At 35.8% G+C, this 21,121-nt stretch overlaps 1 protein-coding gene across 2 annotated transcripts in view; it reads right to left on the bottom strand.

Moving 5' to 3' along the window:
* Positions 1–1,280: 1,280 nt before the first annotated feature.
* Positions 1,281–21,121, bottom strand: part of ADAM9 (ADAM metallopeptidase domain 9) — a 108,066-nt gene continuing 88,225 nt past the window's right edge. For both annotated transcript variants that reach the window (XM_003777238.4, XM_009243738.2), the window contains exons 19-22: positions 16,110–16,251; positions 14,956–15,043; positions 4,360–4,427; positions 1,281–2,684 (exon numbers count right to left, since the gene is read on the bottom strand). In XM_003777238.4, the coding sequence (XP_003777286.1) occupies positions 2,591–2,684; positions 4,360–4,427; positions 14,956–15,043; positions 16,110–16,251 (392 nt within the window). In that variant the 3' untranslated portion in view covers positions 1,281–2,590. The remainder of the gene's footprint in view (positions 2,685–4,359; positions 4,428–14,955; positions 15,044–16,109; positions 16,252–21,121) is intronic.

The following is a 21,121-nucleotide window of genomic DNA, read 5'->3' as shown; positions in this document are numbered from 1 at the left end:
GGTGTACCCAACAGCTCCGAAGAGACAGCGACCATCGGGAGCGGGCCATGAGGACGATGGCGGTTTAGTTGAAAAGAAGGGGGGAAGTGTGGGGAAAGGAAGGAGAGATCAGATTGTTGCTGTGTCTGTGTAGAAAGAGGTGGGCATAGGAGACTCCATTTTGTTCTGACTAGGAGAAATTCTTCTGCCTTGGGATGCTGTTGATCTATGGCCTTTCCCCCAGCCCCCTGCTCTCTGAAACATGTGCTGTGTCAACTCAGGGTTAAATGGATTAAGGGCGGTGCAAGATGTGCGTTGTTAAACAGATGCTTGAAGGCAGCATGCTCTTTAAGAGTCATCACCACTCCCTAATCTCAAGTACCCAGGGACACAGACACTGCAGAAGGCCGCAGGGACCTCTGCCTAGGAAAACCAGAGACCTTTGTTCATGTGTTTATCTCCTGACCTTCTCTCCAGTATTATCCTATGACCCTCCCCTATCCCCCTCTCCGAGAAACACTCAAGAATGATCAATAAATACTTCATAAATAAAAAATATATAATAATAATTAAAAAAAGAATATCAGTTATAAGGCACTAGTTTTCCAGTGTTGGTCTACAGATGGGTGCCAAGTCATAATATTGTTTCACCACTCTGTGTAGTAAAAATGAAAAAAAAAATAAGGATAATGAAGTTTTTTATATCTAACATTTATCCATCTAAAGGACAATCCTTTACTCTGAAAAAAAAAAAAAAAAAAAGAAAGAATCAGTCGGGAAATAGTAGGCTTCATCTGGGACCAGCAGTACAGTTTTTCAGCCTTCAGGCTGTTTTAGGCTTGAAGGCAGGGCTTCGCCAGGGACCTCTGGCTGTCTCCTGTCTCTATCAATTTTGTTATCTTTCCTCTATGCATCCTTCTAGAGGGTACTAAGATCCCAAGGTTTAGATTCAGGAAGAAGTAGGAGATTCTGCTTAGGCCTTACAGCTTCTATTCATTTTTAGTTAAAACTTGTAATGGAGGTTATTGGATGGTGGCTCAATTAATAAAATGCAGTACTTTACTATTTGAAAAAATAATAATAATAATAACATGCTGTCTTCAGAAAACTGAAATTTTTGCCTTCTTCAAAACTAATCTGTTCTTTAATAACAAAAAGCCATTGTGCACACTTTGGCAAAAGTCTGAAAATTAGTGAGATAATATCTGTAAAAGTTTGACTAGAATTTTTATCTAAAATTATAACTTTTTAATTAATGAGATTATAAATAGTTGAGTAGGAAGCTACTAGGAGACACAAAAGAGAATTTCAAGTATTTTATTTATTGTAAATGTCGTATTTGTATATGTATATATACACAAACCAAAAACACTTTTAAAAAACTAATCAAATTCAGTTAATAAACCTATTAAACTTTATTATGAAAGGTTATGAAAAAATTTTTAGTGCTTAAAATTTTACTATCCATACCATATCTGCCATAGTAAAAATTCATTTTTAACACAGCTAAGATGATAACTCATAGATACCACAGTAACTTTTTTGTACGTATTTAAGAAAACCATTTCTTCCTTCTTTCTCCAGCCTAATTTCTATGAAAATATTAGTGTCTAATATTTTACATGACCCAGCACACCTTAGTAAATGTAAACATTCTAAATGATTTAATAGCAAGCTTTGAAAGTTCAGATTTTAAAGTGCTCATGAAATTCTCAAGTGGTTTTGTAAAAGTTCAATTGATTGAAGATTTTATAATTGCTCCTGCTTTATTATAGCCATGAATCAACAACATATTTGATTAGATCTATTAAATACTTCGTACCTTAAAGCTTATAATTTATTTAAAATAGTGCTATTGTGAACGAATGTCATGCTTTAACATGATTCATAATAGAAATTCTAATATTAAATTAATTTCTCTAAGAGTTATTATCTATAGTTGAAAGGTCATAAAAATGGAAGCGGGTAACTGTGCGTGAATACACACACTCTTTTAGTATATTTTGTACTTTCAAAATAATATGACATCTTAATTGTGGTTCTTGTGCATTCTTTTGAAGACAATATTTGCTTATTCATGTAGTGAGTGACAGACAAGATTCTAGAGTATGATGATTATTAATTCGTGCATGATGAAAAATATTAGATATTATTGGCAGCTGATTAGTCAGTTTTCACAGGTATTAGATTATCACATGTTCAATCAGGAACTACATTAATGACAACTAAGGTAGAAAATTCAGAATAACACTTAAACACATAATGACAAAAATCTTACACCAATACAGTTAATTTGAGAATCACTGCAATAACATGTTCAAAATAACATAATCCATGATTAGTGCATTAACCTCACCGATGACTGAATAAGACTTATTCAATGATGGAAACGGAAATGTTATTGTAAATTCCCTGGCTTTACTGCATTTCCTTGTATTTCTCAACTCTCACACTCAGTTTCTGTTTTTCTGTGTTAGTAAAGTCTGTTTTGTGGTATTTTGTTTTCATTCATAGTTGCAACAGAAAGAAAGGCTTTTCAAGAAAACATCAAGGAAAAAAAAGTATTAGCTCAGTTCCCTGAAGACATTTGCAAAAAGAAGGTTACAAAAAATCAAGTGAGGGAACTATATAAAGGAGGTGCAGGAGCAGGACGGGCAGGAATTAAGTTTCCCTGAGATGATACTTTCGGTTGTGGTGGAGGTGGCCTGCGAGGGGAAAAGAGATAGTTAATAGCGTGTTTAGACTGGGTGAAATAATGCCATATTCATTACAAGCTCAACATAACACCATCCTCAACATCTCTGACAACAGGAAAGGGTACTTTACATTCTGAGATCAGTATTAGGGTGATATTCAATGGCTAAAAGGTTCCAATTAGAGTCTAAAATGGAATAACTACTTTAAATAATATTACTCCATAATCAACAATGTTGTATGAAGGTTCTAGTTTACATGTTTTTTCAAAAAAAAAAGCACATGAAATGGTAAAGATAAACTGTAAAAGACAAGTGAGTACACTAAGTGATCAAGCACTTGCCTGTGCTGTTAGAATCTGAGGGCAGCAAATTACTGCTAGTGTAAACCTAGCTGTTTATAGCTCCCTCAACATGAGATTCACTCTGAGAATTAAAAGTGTTATGACTTCTATACCTGTCCATCTCAAACCTCATACTTCCACCTGTGGACACCCGCTCCTAACCTCATCATCCAATTCTAGTACACCTCTACTCCAGTAACACTAGAACACTACCTGGTGAATGTTTCCCTCACAATTTATATACTCTTTCCCTGATCCTCAGTTGGATTTCAATGTATTCTTACTGTATAATAAAGATTACATATGAAGACAGTCCTCAGAGTTGCAATGCAATTGTAATTTGAAAGACTTTTGGGGGATGGGAGGGTCACATGCATTTGCATTTTATGTGATACAAAATGAAGTCATAAATTATCTTCCTTCCTGATGATTTTAAGCCCATCCATTGAGTCATTTCAGTTCTTGTGTTTTTCAGTTCTAGAATTTGCATTGATTCCTTAAGTTTTTAGTTCTGTGCTGAAATTCTCAATCTTGACTTTTAATTCCATGACATCATAGTTATTTTAAAGTCCATGTCTATTAACTGGATACCCTCTCAGTCTGTTTCTACGGTCTATTGTTTCTTGGTTTTAGACATATTTTCTTTTCTTTTACACTTGGCTTTTTTTGATCATGAGAAAAACATAAGAAATCGTAGAAATCAGTTGAAGGTCTAGTTCACTCTTACTTCTGGGTCCCAGCACAGACCCTGAGATGTTTGCTAGGGTGCCTCCTCTTTGGCAGGATTCTAAATTTTGTCCCCTCTGCCCTGTGAGTTTGTTGAAAGCTCTCCTCAGCTTCCTAGCCTCTCTGTTGTCAGAACAGGTAAACTCATCTAGGAAGGAAAAGTGGCCCCCAAAGCTGGGATCATTTCTAGATTTCCTTCCTCTCCTGACCTTACCCCCACAATTCCTCACTTCTTTAGTCTTCTATGCCTTCAAACACATATTTTCTTATATTGTCCAGCTTTTTTAGCTGTTTTTGACAGGAAGGCTGTTCCAACCCATCTGGTTTCCTACTGCTGGTTATCTCAAAGGCCCTTGCTTCTAAATCGTATGCACATGAAAGCTGTGGCAGCAGAATCTATGTCTTGCTCAAGCTTATTTAATATTTCATTTTGACCCTGTACCAATATGATAAAATTTATATAAAGTTATTTTAAAACCTTTCTGCAAATCATGTTCTTGTAAACTGTTGACAATAAATACCTTTCACTAAATTACATTAAAATACAGGGGAAATTATTAGACAGTAACCCCTAGGTTTTATTCTGACCAAAAAATCTAAGCAAATTTTCTTCTGACCTTGATGGGAACTGCTGAGGTTGCTTGGCTGCATAGGTTGGTACTGGAAATCTGTTTGCATATATAGGCTAAAAAGAAAAAAAAATAATAAGGTTATTACCACTATGTACTCATAAATATGATTTCTAGATAAAAGAAATCTACATATTTAAAATCAATAAACAGACTACAGGTGAATATTCCTTATCAGAAATGCTTAGAACCTGAAGAGTTTCAAATTTCAGATTTTTTTTCCAATTTTGGAATATTTGCACATACATAAAAATCAGATATTTTGGGGACGGGACCCAAGTCTAAACAGAAAAGTCATTGATGTTTCATATAGGCCTCATACATAGAACCTCAGGGTAATTTTATACAATATTTTAAATAATTTTGTGCATAAAACGATGTCTGTGTATGCTGAACCATCAGAAAGCAAAGGTGTTACTCTCTCAGCCCCTCATGTGGATAATCTGTGGTTGTTTGGCATCTCCATCACTCCTGACTCTGAATTTATATACTACTGGTAAGCAATCATTTTCTTAGATTTATTCACATATAAGTACTAAACAGTGCATTCTGACTGCAACTCATCACATGAGGGCAGGTGTGGAATTTTCCACCTGTGGCATCAAGTTGGTACTCAGAAAGTTTTGGGTTTTGGAGCATTTTGGATTTTCAGATTGGGGTGCTCAACCTGTATTTATTTATAATGCTGATAGTTAAAAATATTTCGCTTATTTGACATATCTTTACCACTGAATGTGGAATACTTAATTTTTTAAGGTATTTTTTTAAATTCAGTAATACCAAAGTACTAAGATCTCGGTTCAAACCAACTGTATTAGTTAGAAGGTAACATATTTCCTATGTCAATGTATTTTAAATAAAATCTTCCAAAATGTATGGCCAAACCTATACAGTATCTAACTAATACTATAAATACCACTCAGCTAGAATCCTTGATTTTGGAATTAATTATATTCTTCCTTGATGAAGTAGTTGAAGTTTACAACAAAGTGAAACTGTATAACTTAGCCTCAAATAAGAAAGTAAAAGTAATATTTTTCACATATCACATTACATTGTAAGACGTTAGGAATGATCAGATGGAATTACTAAATCAGTGATGAAGTGATCTTGACCAAGATGTTCTTTACTATCTACTGTTAACTCCTAAAGTTCTATGACTGGCAGAGAATGCACAATGGTGGTGAAGACCTTGAGCACCCTCTGGCTTCTACCACAAAACACGTGGTCTATCATCTGCAATTTTTTTCCCCACAGAATGATTTATATGTACTGTGAAAATGGGTGAAAAATGCAACAAAATGTCTCCATCCCTTTCCACAAGCCATAGGAGCAGCACTCTAAAGGGATCAAGTCCACTTTTGGAATGACAATGTGGTGAGGTGATGGGTATGGGAATTAGCTTGACTGAATCTTTTTTTTTTTTTTTTTTTTTTTGAGATGGAGTCTGGCTCTGTTGCCCTGGCTGGAGTGCAGTGGCAAGATCTCGGCTCATTGCAAGCTCCGCCTCCCGGGTTCATGCCATTCTCCTGACTCAGCCTCCCGAGTAGCTGGGACTACAGGCGCCCACCACCATGCCTGGCTAATTTTTTTTTTTGTATTTTTAGTAGAGACGGGGTTTCACCATGTTAGCCAGGATGGTCTCGATCTCCTGACCTCATGATCCGCCCGCCTCGGCCTCCCAAAGTGTTGGGATTACAAGTATGAGCCACCGTGCCCAGCCAACTGAATCTTACAACAAGGTATACATAGACCAAAACATCACATTGTGGCCAGGCGCCAGTAATCACAACACTTTGGAAGACTGAGGCAGGTGGATCACATGAGGTCAGGAGTTCAAGACCAGCCTGGCCAACATGGCAAAACCCCATCTCTACAAAAAAATCACACGGGCATGATGGCGCACGCCTGTAATTCCAGGTACTCGGGAGGCTGAGGCAGAAGAATTGCTTGAACCCGAGAGGCAGTGGTTGCAATGAGCCGAGATCATGCCACTGCACTCCAGCCTGTGCAACACAGCAAGACTCTATCTCAAAAAAAAAAAAACAAAAAACACATGATACCCCAAAATATACACAATTATTATTTGTCAATTAAATATAAATTAATGAAAACAAGCTAAAGATTACAAGCAAGCACGGTGCTGGATATGTTAATTAGCTTGATTTAATCACTTCCACATTGTTTACATAAAACATCACACTGTACCCCATAAATGTATACAACTATGATTTGCCAATTAAAAATAAAATTAATTTAAAAATTTTTTAATCTTTTTTGGCATTTATCTGACATATACTTTTAAATGTACGCAAAGATCTATTTACAAGGATGCTTGGTGCCACATTTTTTTATGGTACAAGACTGGAAACAACCTGTTTTTAGATTTCAGGTAAATTTATAAGAGGGAACAGTATGCGGTTATTAAAAACAATGAAGTACATGTTCACTTCTTGCAAATAGTGGACCAAATGTCCAGAGAAAACTTCCCAGTACAGTACACCTAAAATGCTGCCTAAAATATTTAAAAGGTATTTTGAAACACTTGGCTGGGTTGGTGGGAAGTAAGAAACATCTTACAGGCCAAAAAAAAACCAAGAAGGTATGAAAGAGTCCAAACTACAGAGCTGCCTTTGTCCTATGAAAATCTTCCTATCCTTGGCAGGCGGCAGTATGCATTTTCAGTGACCCATAGATGAAGGAGGCAAAAGCTGGGGCCTGAGCTGGATGCAATGGTGAATACAAGGCCCTATACAAAGCCTAGACATATGAAGGGTGATATCCCCATGGGTTAACTAGAAAAACAAAAACCTGCCTCAAGGAAGGCCCGTGGTGATACTGCCTTGGTGCTGATAGATGGGGAACTAAAAAAATAGTCTCCATGGAGAAATTCTTACCACACACCCATCCTCATAAGAGTTTGGGGACCAGAGTTCCTAACATTTGTGTGTCAAAAAAAAAAAAAAATCAACAAAAATTTCAGTGTAAAGACATCAAAGATTGACCATGCCCCCAAGCATCTGGCAAAGAAAAATACTCTCAGTAGGAACCCACTATAATTCGGGATTCAAATATATTTATTTCCAATATAAAGTTCCAAAGAATGTGAGTTTACAATCAACATCACAAGTACACTAAGAAATGAGCCATCATGACAGTCAGCAGAAATAACAAACCTGAGAACCCACCAAGGGCATACATATTAAAATGATCAGATACAGCACAAAAATTAGGTGTTTGAATATGCTTTAAGAAATAAAAGCTTTCAAACAGATAATAAAACTATAACAATCACAAATAACCAGGCAGATTCGAAATAGAACTAAGTAGAACTACAGGAATTAAATGTACTATAAAACTAGTGAAATTAGATATTCAATGAGTTGGTTAAGTAGAAGATTTGGCATAGTTTAGTAGAGACTTAGTGAATGGAAGGTAGATCCAATATAATCAGAATGGAATACACAAGAATATTGGAAATACCAAAGAGAGGTTAAGAAACAGAGAGATAGTAAAAAGTCTAACATGCAAGAAATGCATGAAAGAGTTAATCAGATAATGAGACAGAGGCAATAAAGAAATAATTGCTAAGAATCTGCTAGAACTGAAAAATGTAAATCAACTCAGGAAGTCTATTTATTGGCAAAGGAGTTTAAGTCCACATCTACACCAAATAGTCTAAAGATACAGAAGAAAAAGCCACATGGAAAAGATATCATCTACAGCATCAATTAGAGTAACAGACAATGTTTAAATTGCAACAAAGGATGTTAAAATATAGTCTATTTAAAGTTCTTAGAAAAAAAAAAAGCTGTCAGCCAAAAACATTCTGAAAAGACAAAAACTGACAGAATTTACTACCAAAATACCTTCCCTAAGGGAACTTCTAAAAGATACCCAGTTGAAGTGGATATACCAGAAAAATAAGCTGAGATTCAATAAGGTTGAAAGCAGACAATGAACACATGGGAAAATAGCTAAAGCTCATAGAGCACTTCACATGTGCCACAAGCACTTCTCAGTGCTCCATACATATGAATCCCTCGGATTTTCACAAAAGTCATTTGTGATTAGTACTATTATTATTATTATTTTATGGATGAGGAAACAAGTACAGAGAGAGTTTGAGAATCTTGCCTAAAGTCACAGCTTATAAAGTGACAAAGGCAGTACTCAAACTGGGCAGTTTGGCTCACAGTCCATCCTCTTAACAATTAATTGAATTGGTGTATGGCCTCACAAACCTAAGCAAACATTTCATAATTCAATAGTCATAACTATATTGTAGAATTTTTTTAAAAAAAAGACTTAAACTACTAGACAACAGGCCAGGCTCAGTGGCTCAAGTTGTAATCCCAGCACTTTGGGAGGCCAGGGCGGGCGGATAACAAGGTCAGGAGTTCGAGACCGGCCTGGCCAATATGGTGAAACCTCATCTCTACTAAAAAATACAAAAATTAGCTGGGAGTGGTGGCACACGCCTGTATTCCCAGCTACTCAGAAGGCTGAGGCAGGAGAATCGCTTGAACCTGGGAGGCAGAGGTTGCAATGAGCCGAGATGGCACCACTGCACTCCAGCCTGGGCAACCGAGAAAGACTCTGTCTCAAAAAAAAAAAAAAAAAGTCAGAGAGACCACAGTATCACAGACAGACACCTGGGGGTGCTCTTGAGTAGAAACTAGCAAACCTCCAATAATTAGGAGATTGCACAAAAAACCTCACAGAGGACACATCCCCAAAAAAGATTTGAGAGGCTACCAGAATCTCTAGCCAGGCTGAGTAGCATAAGTCCTCCTTGTACAAAACAAGGCTGCAAAATCTGGGAAAGGCAGCTAATTCTTCAAATGCCAAAATCCCAATAATAAATGACAAATAAACAAAGAAATAGAAACATGGCACATTTAAAGGAATAAACTAAATCTCCAGAAACTGACCCTAAGGAAACAGATATATTTAAATTACCAAAGAATTCAAAAATTACCATCATAATGATGTTCAAAAAATTAAAAGAGAATGCAGACGGACAAGTAAAAGAAACCAGGAAAATGATGTATGAACAAAATGAGAATATCATCAAAGAGACAGGAACCATAAAGAAGAACCAAACAGCAATTCTGGAGCTGAAAACTGTAATGCTAAATTGAAAGATTCACTAGAAGGATTCAACAACAAACATGATGAGGCAGAAGAAAGCATCAGTGGACTCAAAGACTAGTATATTCAAAATCAAAGTGGCAGAGGAGCAAAAAAGGTGAAGAGAAAAGAAAATAAATAGCAACACAAAACCATATGAAAATATAAAACTCGATAATAATGGTAAGTGTATAGACAGAGAATCCTGTAGTACTGTAATGTTTGTGAGTGTGAAAATCACTTTTAAATCTTGTTAGAATGTTAAAAGCATAGCATAAAAAGTAATGAATCTGTGTTAATGATAAGCAATATAAAAAGAGGTAATTTTGTGTCATCAATTACATAAAGTGGAAGAAGAAGAAATATAAAGGGGTAGAGTTTTTGTGATTGAAGTTATCAGTCTAAAATGATTGCTATAAATTTATAAAATATTTTATGTAATTGCAAAGATATCACAATATATGTGCTATAGAATATGCACAAAGGAAAATGAGAATCAAAATATTACTACAAAAAAACAAAGAAAATGATAATTTATTGTATATTTCAAAATAGCTAAAAGAGTAGAGTTGGAATGTTCCTAACATAGAAATGATAAATCCTTGAGGTGATGACTATCCCAACTACCCTGATTTGATCATTAACACACTGTATGCTTGTTTCAAAATATCACATGTACCCCATGTGATATGTACAATTATTATGTATCCATAATTGTTTTTTTAATTAAAAAGAAATACAAAAGAAGGCAGCAAGGGAAGAAGGAAGGGTCAAAAACAAAATAGCAATAGTAAGTCCCTATCTATCAGTAATTCTTTTAAATATGAGTAAGTATTCCGTGCAAATGGAAACCAAGAGAACAAGGATAGCAATACTTACATCAGACAAAATGATGTAACATCAAAAACAATAAAAACAGAGATGAAAAAGTGCATTAATGGTAAAGGGGTCGATTCATCACAAGGCTATAACAACTGTAAATACATATGCAGCCAATTTAGAGTACCTAAATATATAAAGCAAATATTAATTAATCTGGAGAGAGAGCTAAATAGCAACCCAATACTACTAGGAAACTTCAATACTTCACTTTCAACAATAGATAGATCATCCAAACAACAAATCAGTAAGAAAACATTTGGCTCATACTAGACTTTAAACAAAACAGATCTAATAGACATATTCCATCCAACAAAAGCAGAATACACATTCTTCTCAAATGCACACAGAGCATTCTCCAAGACAAACAATATGTTAAGCTGCAAAACAAGACTTAACAAATTTTAAAAGACTGACATCAAGTATGTTTTCCAACTACAATATTAGGACTCAAAAGCAATAACTGAAGAAATTTTAGAAAATTCACAAATACATGAAAATTAAACAACATGCTCCTAAACAATCACTTGGTCAATAACAGATAAAAAGAAATATTTTAAAATATGGCTGACACTTAGGCAACACGGGTTTGAACTGCACAGGTACATCTATATGCAGATATTTTTCAACCAAACACAGATTGAAAATACAGTATTCATGACCCACATATACAGAGGGCCAACTTTTCCTATATGTGGGTTCTACAGGGCCAACGGCATGACTTGAGTATAGGCAGATTGGGCTATATGTAGGGGTCCTGGAACCAATCCCCAGTGTGTACCAAGAAACAACTATATCTTGAGACAATAAAAATAGAAACACAACATAACAAAATGTATGCAACACAGAAAAAGCAGTTCTAAGGGGGAAGTTTATAGCAAGTCTATACCAGTAAGTGCCTACATTTTTAAAAAAATCTCAAATAAACAACCTAATGTTACACCTCAAGACCTAGAAAAAGAGGAACAATCTAAGCCTAAAGTTAGCAGAAGAAAGGGAATAGCGAAGCTCAGAGCAAAAATGAATGAAATACTGGAAAAATAGTATTAATAGAATCAATAAAACTAAGAGTTGGTGTTTTGAAAAGATAAATAAAATTAACACACCATTAAGTAGACTAAGAAAAAAAGAAAGAGGAATCAAATAAAATCAGAAATGAAAGAGAAGACATTACAGCTGATACCACAGAAATACAAAGTTTTATAAGAGACTGCTATGAACAATCATACACCTATGATTGAACCTAGAAAAAACTAAATTCCTAGAAACATACAACCTATCAAGACTGAATCAAGACAAAATAAAAAATCTGAAAAGATCAGTAATAAGTAAGGAGATTGAATTAGTAACTTTAAAAAGTCTCCCATCAAAGAAACTCAGGACCTGATAAAGTCACAGCTGAATTCTACCAAACATTTAAAGAAAAACTAATGCAATCCTTCTCAAACTCTTCCCAACACTTGAAGAGGAAGGAATATTTCCAAACTCATTTTACAAGGCCAGCATTACCCTGAAACCAAAGCCAGACAAGGACACCACAAGAAAAGAAAATTACAGGCCAATATCCTTTATGAACATAGATGTAAAAATCTTCAACAAAATACTAGCAAACTGAATTCAGCAGCACATAAAAGGATATTTCCCGATGACCAAGTGGGATTTATTCTGGGGATGCGAGGATGGTTTAACATATTCAAATCAATAAATAACAACATTAACAAACAAAAAACAGAAGTGAAGAACATAAACATAACAAAAACCATGTGGATCATTTTAAGAAATGAGGGAAAAGCATTTGACAAATTTCAACATTCTTTCAGAATAAAAACTCTCAACAAATTTGTATAGAAAGAATAAACTGGGCCAGGCATGGTGGCTCACGCCTGTAATCCCAGCACTTTGGGAGGCTGAGGCAGGTGGATCACCTGAGGTCAGGAGTTCAAGACCAGCCTGGCCAATATGGCAAAACCCTGTCTCTCTACTAAAAATATAAAAATTAGCTGGGCAGGGTGGCACATGCCTGTAATCCCAGCTACTCAGGAGGCTGAGGCAGGAGAATCACTTGAACCTTGTGAGGAAGAGGTTGCAGTAAGCCGAGATCATGCCACTGCACTGCAGCCTGGGTGACAGAGCGAGACTCTATCTCAAAAACAAAGAAAAAGAAAGAAAGAAATAATGAACCTCAGAACAATAAAGGCTGTACATCACAAGCCCACAGCTAACATCATACTGAACAATGAAAAACTGAAAGCTTTTCCTCTAAGATCAGGAATAAGACAAGGATGTCCACTCCTACCACTTCTACTCAATATAGTACTAGAAGTTCTAACCAGAGCAGTTAGGCAAGAAAAAGAAATAAAAGACATCAAAATTGGAAAGGAAGAAGTAAAACAGTCCTTGTTTGCAGATGACATGGTCTTTTATATAGAAAACCCTAAAGAGTCAACCAAAAAACTGTTAGAACTAATAAATTCGGTAAAGTTGCATAATACAAAATCAACATATGAAAATCAGTAGCATTTCTATACACTACAACAAGCTATCTGAAAAAGAAATCCAGAAAAAAAATTCCATTTAGAATGACATCAAAAATACATACATAAATAAAATAGGAATAAATTTAACCACAAAAAATAAATATCTGTACAAGGAAATCTATAAAACATTGATGAAAGGAATTGAAGACATAAATAAATGGAAAGATATCCCATGCTCACTGACTGGAAGAATTAATATGAAAATAACCACAGCAAACTACAGATTCAATGCAATACCTATTAATATTCCAATGACAATTTTCGTAACAATAGAAAAAAATCCTAAAATTCATATGGAATCACAAAAAACCCAGAATCACTAAACCAATCTTGAGCAAAAAGAACAAAGCTGGAAGCATCACATTACCAATTTCAAAATATACTGCAAAGCTATACTAATTAAAACGGCATACTACTGGCATAAAACAGACATAAAGACAAATGGAACAGAATAGAGAACCCCAAATCCACAACTTTATGGTCAGCTAATCTTCAACGAAGGTGCCAAGAATACACAATGAAGAAGGGACAGTCACTTCAATTAATAGTGGTGGGACAACTTCATATCCACATGAAGAAAAATGAAAATGAACTGGTATTTCATACCATATACAAAAATCAACTCAAACTGGATTAAAGATTTAAACATAAGACCTGAAACTATAAACTACTAAAAGAAAACATAGGTAAATATTCTTAGGAATACTGTACTATACATGTAAAAATTGTTAAGATGGTAAATATTAGTGGTTTTTTTTTACCACTACTGTTAAATTTACAAAAAACATCTTGAAAGCAATGGTTAAAATGGCAAATTTTATATATATTTTGCCAAAATCAAATAAGAAATGTATACATATATGTCAATGATGAAGAGTACACAGATAATTTTGAACTAGCATGCGCATACGGCCTTTGTGGCCATCCTGTATACATAACGACATGGAAAAATCTCCAAGATACATCGTTAAGAGGAGAAAGGGCCTAACAATTTTTGTCTCCTTTTTATAAAGATAAAGGGGGTAGAATAGGGAGACTGTGTGTGTGTGTGTGTGTGTGTGTGTGTGTGTGTGTGTGTATAAATATATTAAAAAATGAAGGATTTCTAATCATTTTCAACAGTGAAAATGAATGAATCACAGCTATATCTATCAATAGAGATAAATCACAAAGTGACATTAAGGGGAAAAACAGGTTGCAGATATATGTGCAAATTATCAAATAAAACGTTCTTAAAAGTTTTAAAACATTAAAAAATTACATATTGCTTAGGGATACATGCAGACCAATAAAAGTATATCATGATCTAAACACTCCCTAATACACCTGCAGAACAGTGACTATTAGTCCTACAGCTGAGACAATTAGGCCGATCCAAGAGCTCAGCACCAGGTCTTTGGTAACATCCCATAGGGAGATGGAGACAGGTATTGAAAACAGGAAAAGAGCAGACATAGAAAAAAGTAGTGATAGCATACGTCCCATGTCATTTCCCAATCCTGGTTGCTAGGCAAGGCATTCCTAATGTCCAGCTGTCTTTTTCTGTGTCCTCTGAGCCAAGGACTCCCATGGTTTTCCTTTAAAGAACTCAGGGGACAGGGCACAGTGGCTCATACCTGTAATCCCAGCACTTTGGGAGGCCAAAGCAGGTGGATCACTTGAGGTCAGGAGTTCAAGACCAGCCTGGCCAATGCAGTGAGACCCTGTCTCTATGAAAAATACAAAAATTAGCCAGGCGTGGTGGTACACACCTGTAATCCCAGCTACCTGGGAGGCTGAGGCACGACAATCATTTGAAACTGGGAGGCAGAGGTTGCAATGAGATGCAATTGTGCCACCGTACTCCACCCCAGGCAACAGAGCAAGGCTGTGTCTCGAAAACAAAAACAAAAAACTCAGGGACCACCTACAATACTCTTGAATTCTTAAGAAGGTATCTATGTTTCTAGCTATATCTATATAACTTTGTTTTTAATCCTTAAGCATTTGATCCTTTAATACAGTAAAGAAAAATAATTTTTCATTTTATACTTACAACTTCTCTGGGAGGTGTCACTGGAGAAACATGTCGAGGAACACTCCCTGGCTGTCTAGGAGGGTTTGCTTGATTTTTGCCATCTGACCTGAAAGATACAATTACTTTTGATCTAAATTAAGATAAAAACATTTCTACATGAAATATTACACACATTTTGCATTTTCCCAAATACAGAATAATGATGTTGGTAGTGGTGGGGATGATAATCATGATACAGTTTAAATTTTTAGGGCATTTTAACAGCTTTCACATATTTTTAATCCTTATGGTATTAGCATTACTAACCACATTTTATAATTAAACTGAAATTTTAAGAAATTGTGAAATTTGGTCAATTAGGCCAATGTTCCCTAACTTTTTTCAAGTCTTCCTAGAATCAGAGAAGAGTATAAGCATATTCTCAGGTTGCCAAGTAGTCATTTTAAAAAGTAGGAAATCCAAGGGTAGTGAATGGATTGGCTGGAAAGGTAATAGATAAGTTTTAGACATGCTGAGGCGACAGCAAATCAGTGCAGTGGAGATGTATGAAAGATAGCTGTAGTTATGGAACTCAAACTTCAAAAATGCAGATGGGGGAGTTATTTGCATAGACTGGTCAGTTGGAAGTATGATACGAAGTATCTACTTAGTCCTCTATCAGAAATTGGTGTTAAGCAAAATGAACCCTGAGGGCCACTTTCAGCAGCCTAAAGGCTGACCAACATAATCCTTTCTCCTCCCCATTAAAAGAGGTGGCTTGGTCACCACCACCTTTCAACCCATGCTAATCATGTCAAAAGGTCAGAGAGATAACTTAGAACCCTATTTTAGAGGATTACCAATCTCTGGTGATATGACTATCAGCATTAATACTTTATAAATTATTTAATATAGGCTGAGCGTGGAGGCTCACTCCAGTAATCCCTGCACTTTGGGAGGCTGAGGCAGATGGATGGCTTCAAAAAGTTCAAGACCAGCCTGGGCAACATGGCGAAACCCCATCTCTACAAAAAAATACAAAAATTAACTGGGTGTGGTGGCGTACCTGTAATCCCAACTACTTGGAAGGCTGAGGCAGGGGGAATCACCTGAGCCCAGGGAAGTCGAGATTCTGTCTCAGAAAATATATGTATATATTTAATATAGGAATTAAAAGAAAAAAATCTAAGTACTCATATGTTTGTGATCTCTTCTTTCTGAAGTAGCTTCTCCACAGTTGATCTCTCTTGATGAAGATAAAAATAGCACAGACAATAAGGGGAACAATTAGGAAGAAGAACACCAGAAGTCCGTCCCTCAATGCAGTATTCATTTCTAGAGAGAAGAATTTTACATCAACAGTCACCAAACTCATACTGCCCAGAAAATACTAGATGATTATAAACACTTTACATTAATTTTCACATTACTCAAAAATCAAACTGATATTAATTGAATACATTGAGAAGTCTTCCTCAAAGTTCATTCCTGTCCACTTTACTTCTGCCTTCACAAAAATAACCACTTTTATTAGTTTCTTCTGTAACCTTACGGTATTTCTTCGAGCAAACAATCAAGAACAAAATATGTTTCTACTGTCAACACTTTCTTACACAAAAGGTAGCATACTATTTATATACCATTTGGTGTATTAGTTTTTTCCACTTATCTGTACATAGTGGACCTCCTCGTTTTCCATACAGCTATACGAAACTCCATTGTGAAGATGTTCTAGAGTTTACTTAACTTGTACCCTACTGATAAACACTTATATTTTTCCAATCTTTTGCCATTACCAAAAAAACTGCTATAATGAATAACCTTGTACATATGTTGTATCATATTAGTGCAGGTATAATAACTACAGAATAATTTCCCTAAAGCACAAATGCTGTATCAATAAATAAGTGCATTCATCATTTCTTTTAGGTATTGTCAAATTGTCTTTCAATAGTAATGGTTACAATTTATAAGAATATTACAAGCAATATATAAGAATTCCCCATAGCCTCACCCACAGAGCCAAACTTCCGGATTTTTGCCAACCGGGCAGGTGAAAAATTTTTCTCTTATAGATTTTTAATTTACTTTTTTTTATACTATGAGTTGATAATTTTTTTTTCTTTTCTTTTCCCGAGATGGAGTCTCACCCTATTGCCCAGGCTGGTGCAATAGCACGATCTCCACTCACTGCAACCTCTGCCTCCTGGGTTCAAGTGATTCTCCTGCCTCCGCCTCCCGAGTAGCTGGGATTACGGGTATGTGCCACCACGCCCAGCTAATTTTTTTGTATTATTAGTAGAGACAGGTTTCACCATGTTGGCCAGGCTGGTCTCCAACTCCTGACCTCATGATCTGCCCACCTCGGCCTCCCAAAGTGCTGGGATTACAGGCGTGAGCCACTGCGCCTGGCCTCACTTTTTTCTTAAGGAAACATTATTTATTTTTTTCTGCTCAGTCCTTTGACTGTTTTTCTATTGGACTCTTGCTTTTTTCTTCTTAATTTCTAAAAGTTCTTTATATATTAGAGAGATTAGTTTTGTCCATGATACAAGCTGGAAATATTTTCCCCATTTTAACCTATGGCACTATGCTTTTCTCCATGGAAAAGTTTATTATTTTTGTATAGTTGAATTTATCAATCTTATTTTTATGCCTTCTAGATTTTAAGTTTCATTAGAACTTTTACAAATTCTTTAAGTATTTTATCTGTTCTGTGTTCTTTTGAGAAACAATATAGTAAATATAAACAGGAGTGGTAAACTGATTCATAATTTTAAGTCTGTAAAAGAACCAGAAATTTCTGTAAAAACTTGTATAAAACTGGCCGGGCGCAGTGGCTCACGCCTGTAATCCCAGCGCTTTGGGAGGCCAAGGCAGGCAGATAACAAGGTCAGGAGATTGAGACCATCCTGGCTAACACGGTGAAGCCCCGTCTCTATTAAAAATACAAAAAAAAATTAGCCGGGCGTGGTGCCAGGCGCCTGTAGTCCCAGCCACTTGGCAGGCTGAGGCAGAAGAATGGCATGAACCTGGGAGGCGGAGCCAAGGTTGCGCCACTGCACTCCAGCCTGGGCAACAGAGCGAGACTCCGTCTCAAAAAAAAAAAAAAAGTTGTATAAAACTATATGAAACAATATTTATCCCAACTGAAAATCAAAATACAGTTGGCCCTGGAACAATGTGGGTTTGAACTGTGCAGGTCCACTTATATGCAGGCTATCTTGTGTTTCTGCCACCCCTGAGACCAACCTCTCCTCTTCCTCCTCCTCCTCAGCCTACTCTACAGGAAGATGAGGAGGATGAAGGTCTTTATGATAATCTACTTCCACTTAATGAATAGCATATATATTTTCTCTTATGGTTTTCTTAATAAATTTGCTTTTCTCTAGCTTGCTCTATTATAATGATACAGTATATAATACATATAACAGAAAAAATCTGTGGTAATCAACTGTTTATGTTATTGGTAAGTCTTCCAGTCAACAGCAGACTATTCATAGTTAAGTCTTGGGGAAGCCAAAAGTTACACATGGGTTTTCAACTCTGCAGAGAGTTGGAGCCCCTAACCTCTGCATTGTTCAAGGGTCAACTGTATAAAAAATTAAAGCAAGCTTCATATATCATTTTATACTTATTAATGAATACACAAAATTTAAATTAAAGCATTCAACACTGGCAAGATTATTTTGAAACTGATACCTTCACACTGTTAGTGGCATTACACAAATGTATCATTTATTAGGAATTTTTACTCCTAAAAGAACCATAAAAAGGATTATTCTCTTCAAACTAACCTCATTACTGGCAATTGATTCTTCAATTGGAAAAATGCATACGCCATTAACATGTACGCTACAATGTTAACAGTGAGTTATCAAAACCTTAGAAACAATCTAAATGTCAAATAATTAGAAAACAGCTAAGTGAAGTTACAGCACATCCACTGGATGAAATGATACATAGCCATTAAAATCTGACTTCCAGTTATAGCCAAGGTGGAATAACAGGGACCAGATTTACTCTGCTAGCTAAAATAACCAGAAAACCAGACATAATATATGAAACAACAGGTTTCAAGACACTGGACATCAGGCAACAAAGAGCAATGATCCCTGAGAGGCAGAAAAAAAAATAAGGTGAGCCTTACAATCGTCCGAGGTTAGTGCCTAAAGAAAGTTAACAGACACTCGCGTGTGGGCACCAAAGCAAAACCCAGTGGTCTCCCTCACTTAAAGAGATGGAGCTGGTATTCTGAAGAGGGCAAGGCAGCTAGAGTTCCTAGGCAAAGTACCAAAGGGAAGAGAGCTACAGAGAAAAAGCTGAAAGATCTGCATCAGTGCTGATGGATATATGCATGTAAGGAGACCACATGAAGCTGGAGAAAGAACCATGTGAAAAGATTGGTGGAAATAAGCCCCACAGCTCACACAGGACTAGGAAGAGTATTTGCTCCTATAATTCAGTGGGAAACCTCATAATTAACGTGGTACTAAGCAGGATAAACAGAAGTGGTTTTGCCTCAGTAATAAAGCAAAATCAGCCCTAGACTAAATGCTATTCAGGTCCTGCCTTAAAAGCTTAAAAGCAAGACCCAGAAGGGTCAAACTATGTCGACATAACTCAAACATACTAGTACAAACCCCATCAATAGAAATCCAAAAATATCCAATAACCCACAAAGTAGGATTTAAAACTTCTGGCATCTAATAAAAATTTATAAGGCGTACAAAAATACAGAAAATAAAAGAGGGAAAAATATCAAAACTGAGAAATTACCCATATGACAGAATTAGTAGACAAGGACATTAGCAGTTATTACAACTGTATTCTATTTGTTCAAAAAAGTAAAGATTGATCATCTTATGTAGAGTTATGAAAGATATATAAAAGAAACAAATGGAACTTCCAGAAATAAAAACTACAATGTCTAAAATGAAAAACACACTGGATCAAGTTAATGGCAAATTAGACTTCACAGAAGAAATGTAAACTTGAAGAGCAACAGAACTTACTCAAAATTAAACATGGAGAATAAAGAGTAATTTTTAAAAATCAACAGCCAGCCAGGCGTGCTGGCTCACACTTACAATCCCAGAACTTTGGGAGGCTGAGATGGGTGGATCACTTGAGGCCAGGACTTTGAGACCAGCCTGGCCAACAGGGTAAAACCCTGTCTCTACTAAAAATACAAAAGTTAGCCAGGCATGGTGGCACACGCCTGTAGTCCCAGCTACTCGGGAGGCTGAGGCATGAGAATTGCTTGAACCCCAGAGGCAGAGATTGACATGAGCCGAGATCATACCACTGCACTCCAGCCTGGGTGACACAGCAAGACTCTGTCTCAAAGTAGTTAAATTAAAATTTAAAAAAATAAAACAAAAATAAAAAATCTAGAATAATAATAATAATAATAAAAAGAAAAAAAAATAAATAAATAAAATAAAAAATCAACAGGCCAATCAGTGAGATGTGAAATAACACCAAGCAGCCGAATATACATAAAATTGGAGGACCTGAATGAGAAGAGAGAAAGAGGAAGACAGAAAAAAAATTCGAAGAAACGATGGCCCAAAATTTTCCAAATTTGAAGAACACTATAAAAGCACAGATCCAAAAAGCTCAAAAAATCCCAAGTACACCAAGGCACAATATAAAAACCAGAGATAAAGAGAAAAACATTACAAGTGACCAGAGATTAGAAAAAGACATATACAGAAGACATTACATACAAAGAAAAGGATGATAGCAGATTTTTCAGGAAAAACAATGCAAGTCGGAAGACAAGGAATATCCTTAGAAGTAAAAAGGGAGGAAAACTATCACCCAAAATCCTTGCCCAGTTAAATTATCATTCAAGCAGCAAGGCAAATTAAAGACTTTTTCAGACATACAAAAGCTAAAAGTATTTGTCACTAGCACACTGGTATTATAAGAAATGTAAAAGGAAATCCTTCAAGCAGAAATTAAATCAAACTGAAATGCAAATTTACATAAATGAAGAACACCAGAAATGGTAATTATATGGGTAAATATAAAGACTTTTTCTACTATTAAGTCTCTTTGAAAGATAATCAACTGTTCAAAGCAAAATGAATAACAATGAATTGTGGGATTTATAACATCAGTAGAAGTAAAACATGTGACAATAAAGGCACAAAATGAGAGAAATGGAAATATACTGAAGTGTTACAATATCACTACA

The sequence above is a fragment of the Pongo abelii genome, chromosome 7, assembly GCF_028885655.2.
Source record: "Pongo abelii isolate AG06213 chromosome 7, NHGRI_mPonAbe1-v2.0_pri, whole genome shotgun sequence".
NCBI classification, from domain to species: Eukaryota; Metazoa; Chordata; class Mammalia; order Primates; family Hominidae; genus Pongo; species Pongo abelii.
The sequence above is the reverse complement of the archived record's forward strand: the minus strand, read 5'-3'. Positions and strand labels throughout refer to the sequence as shown.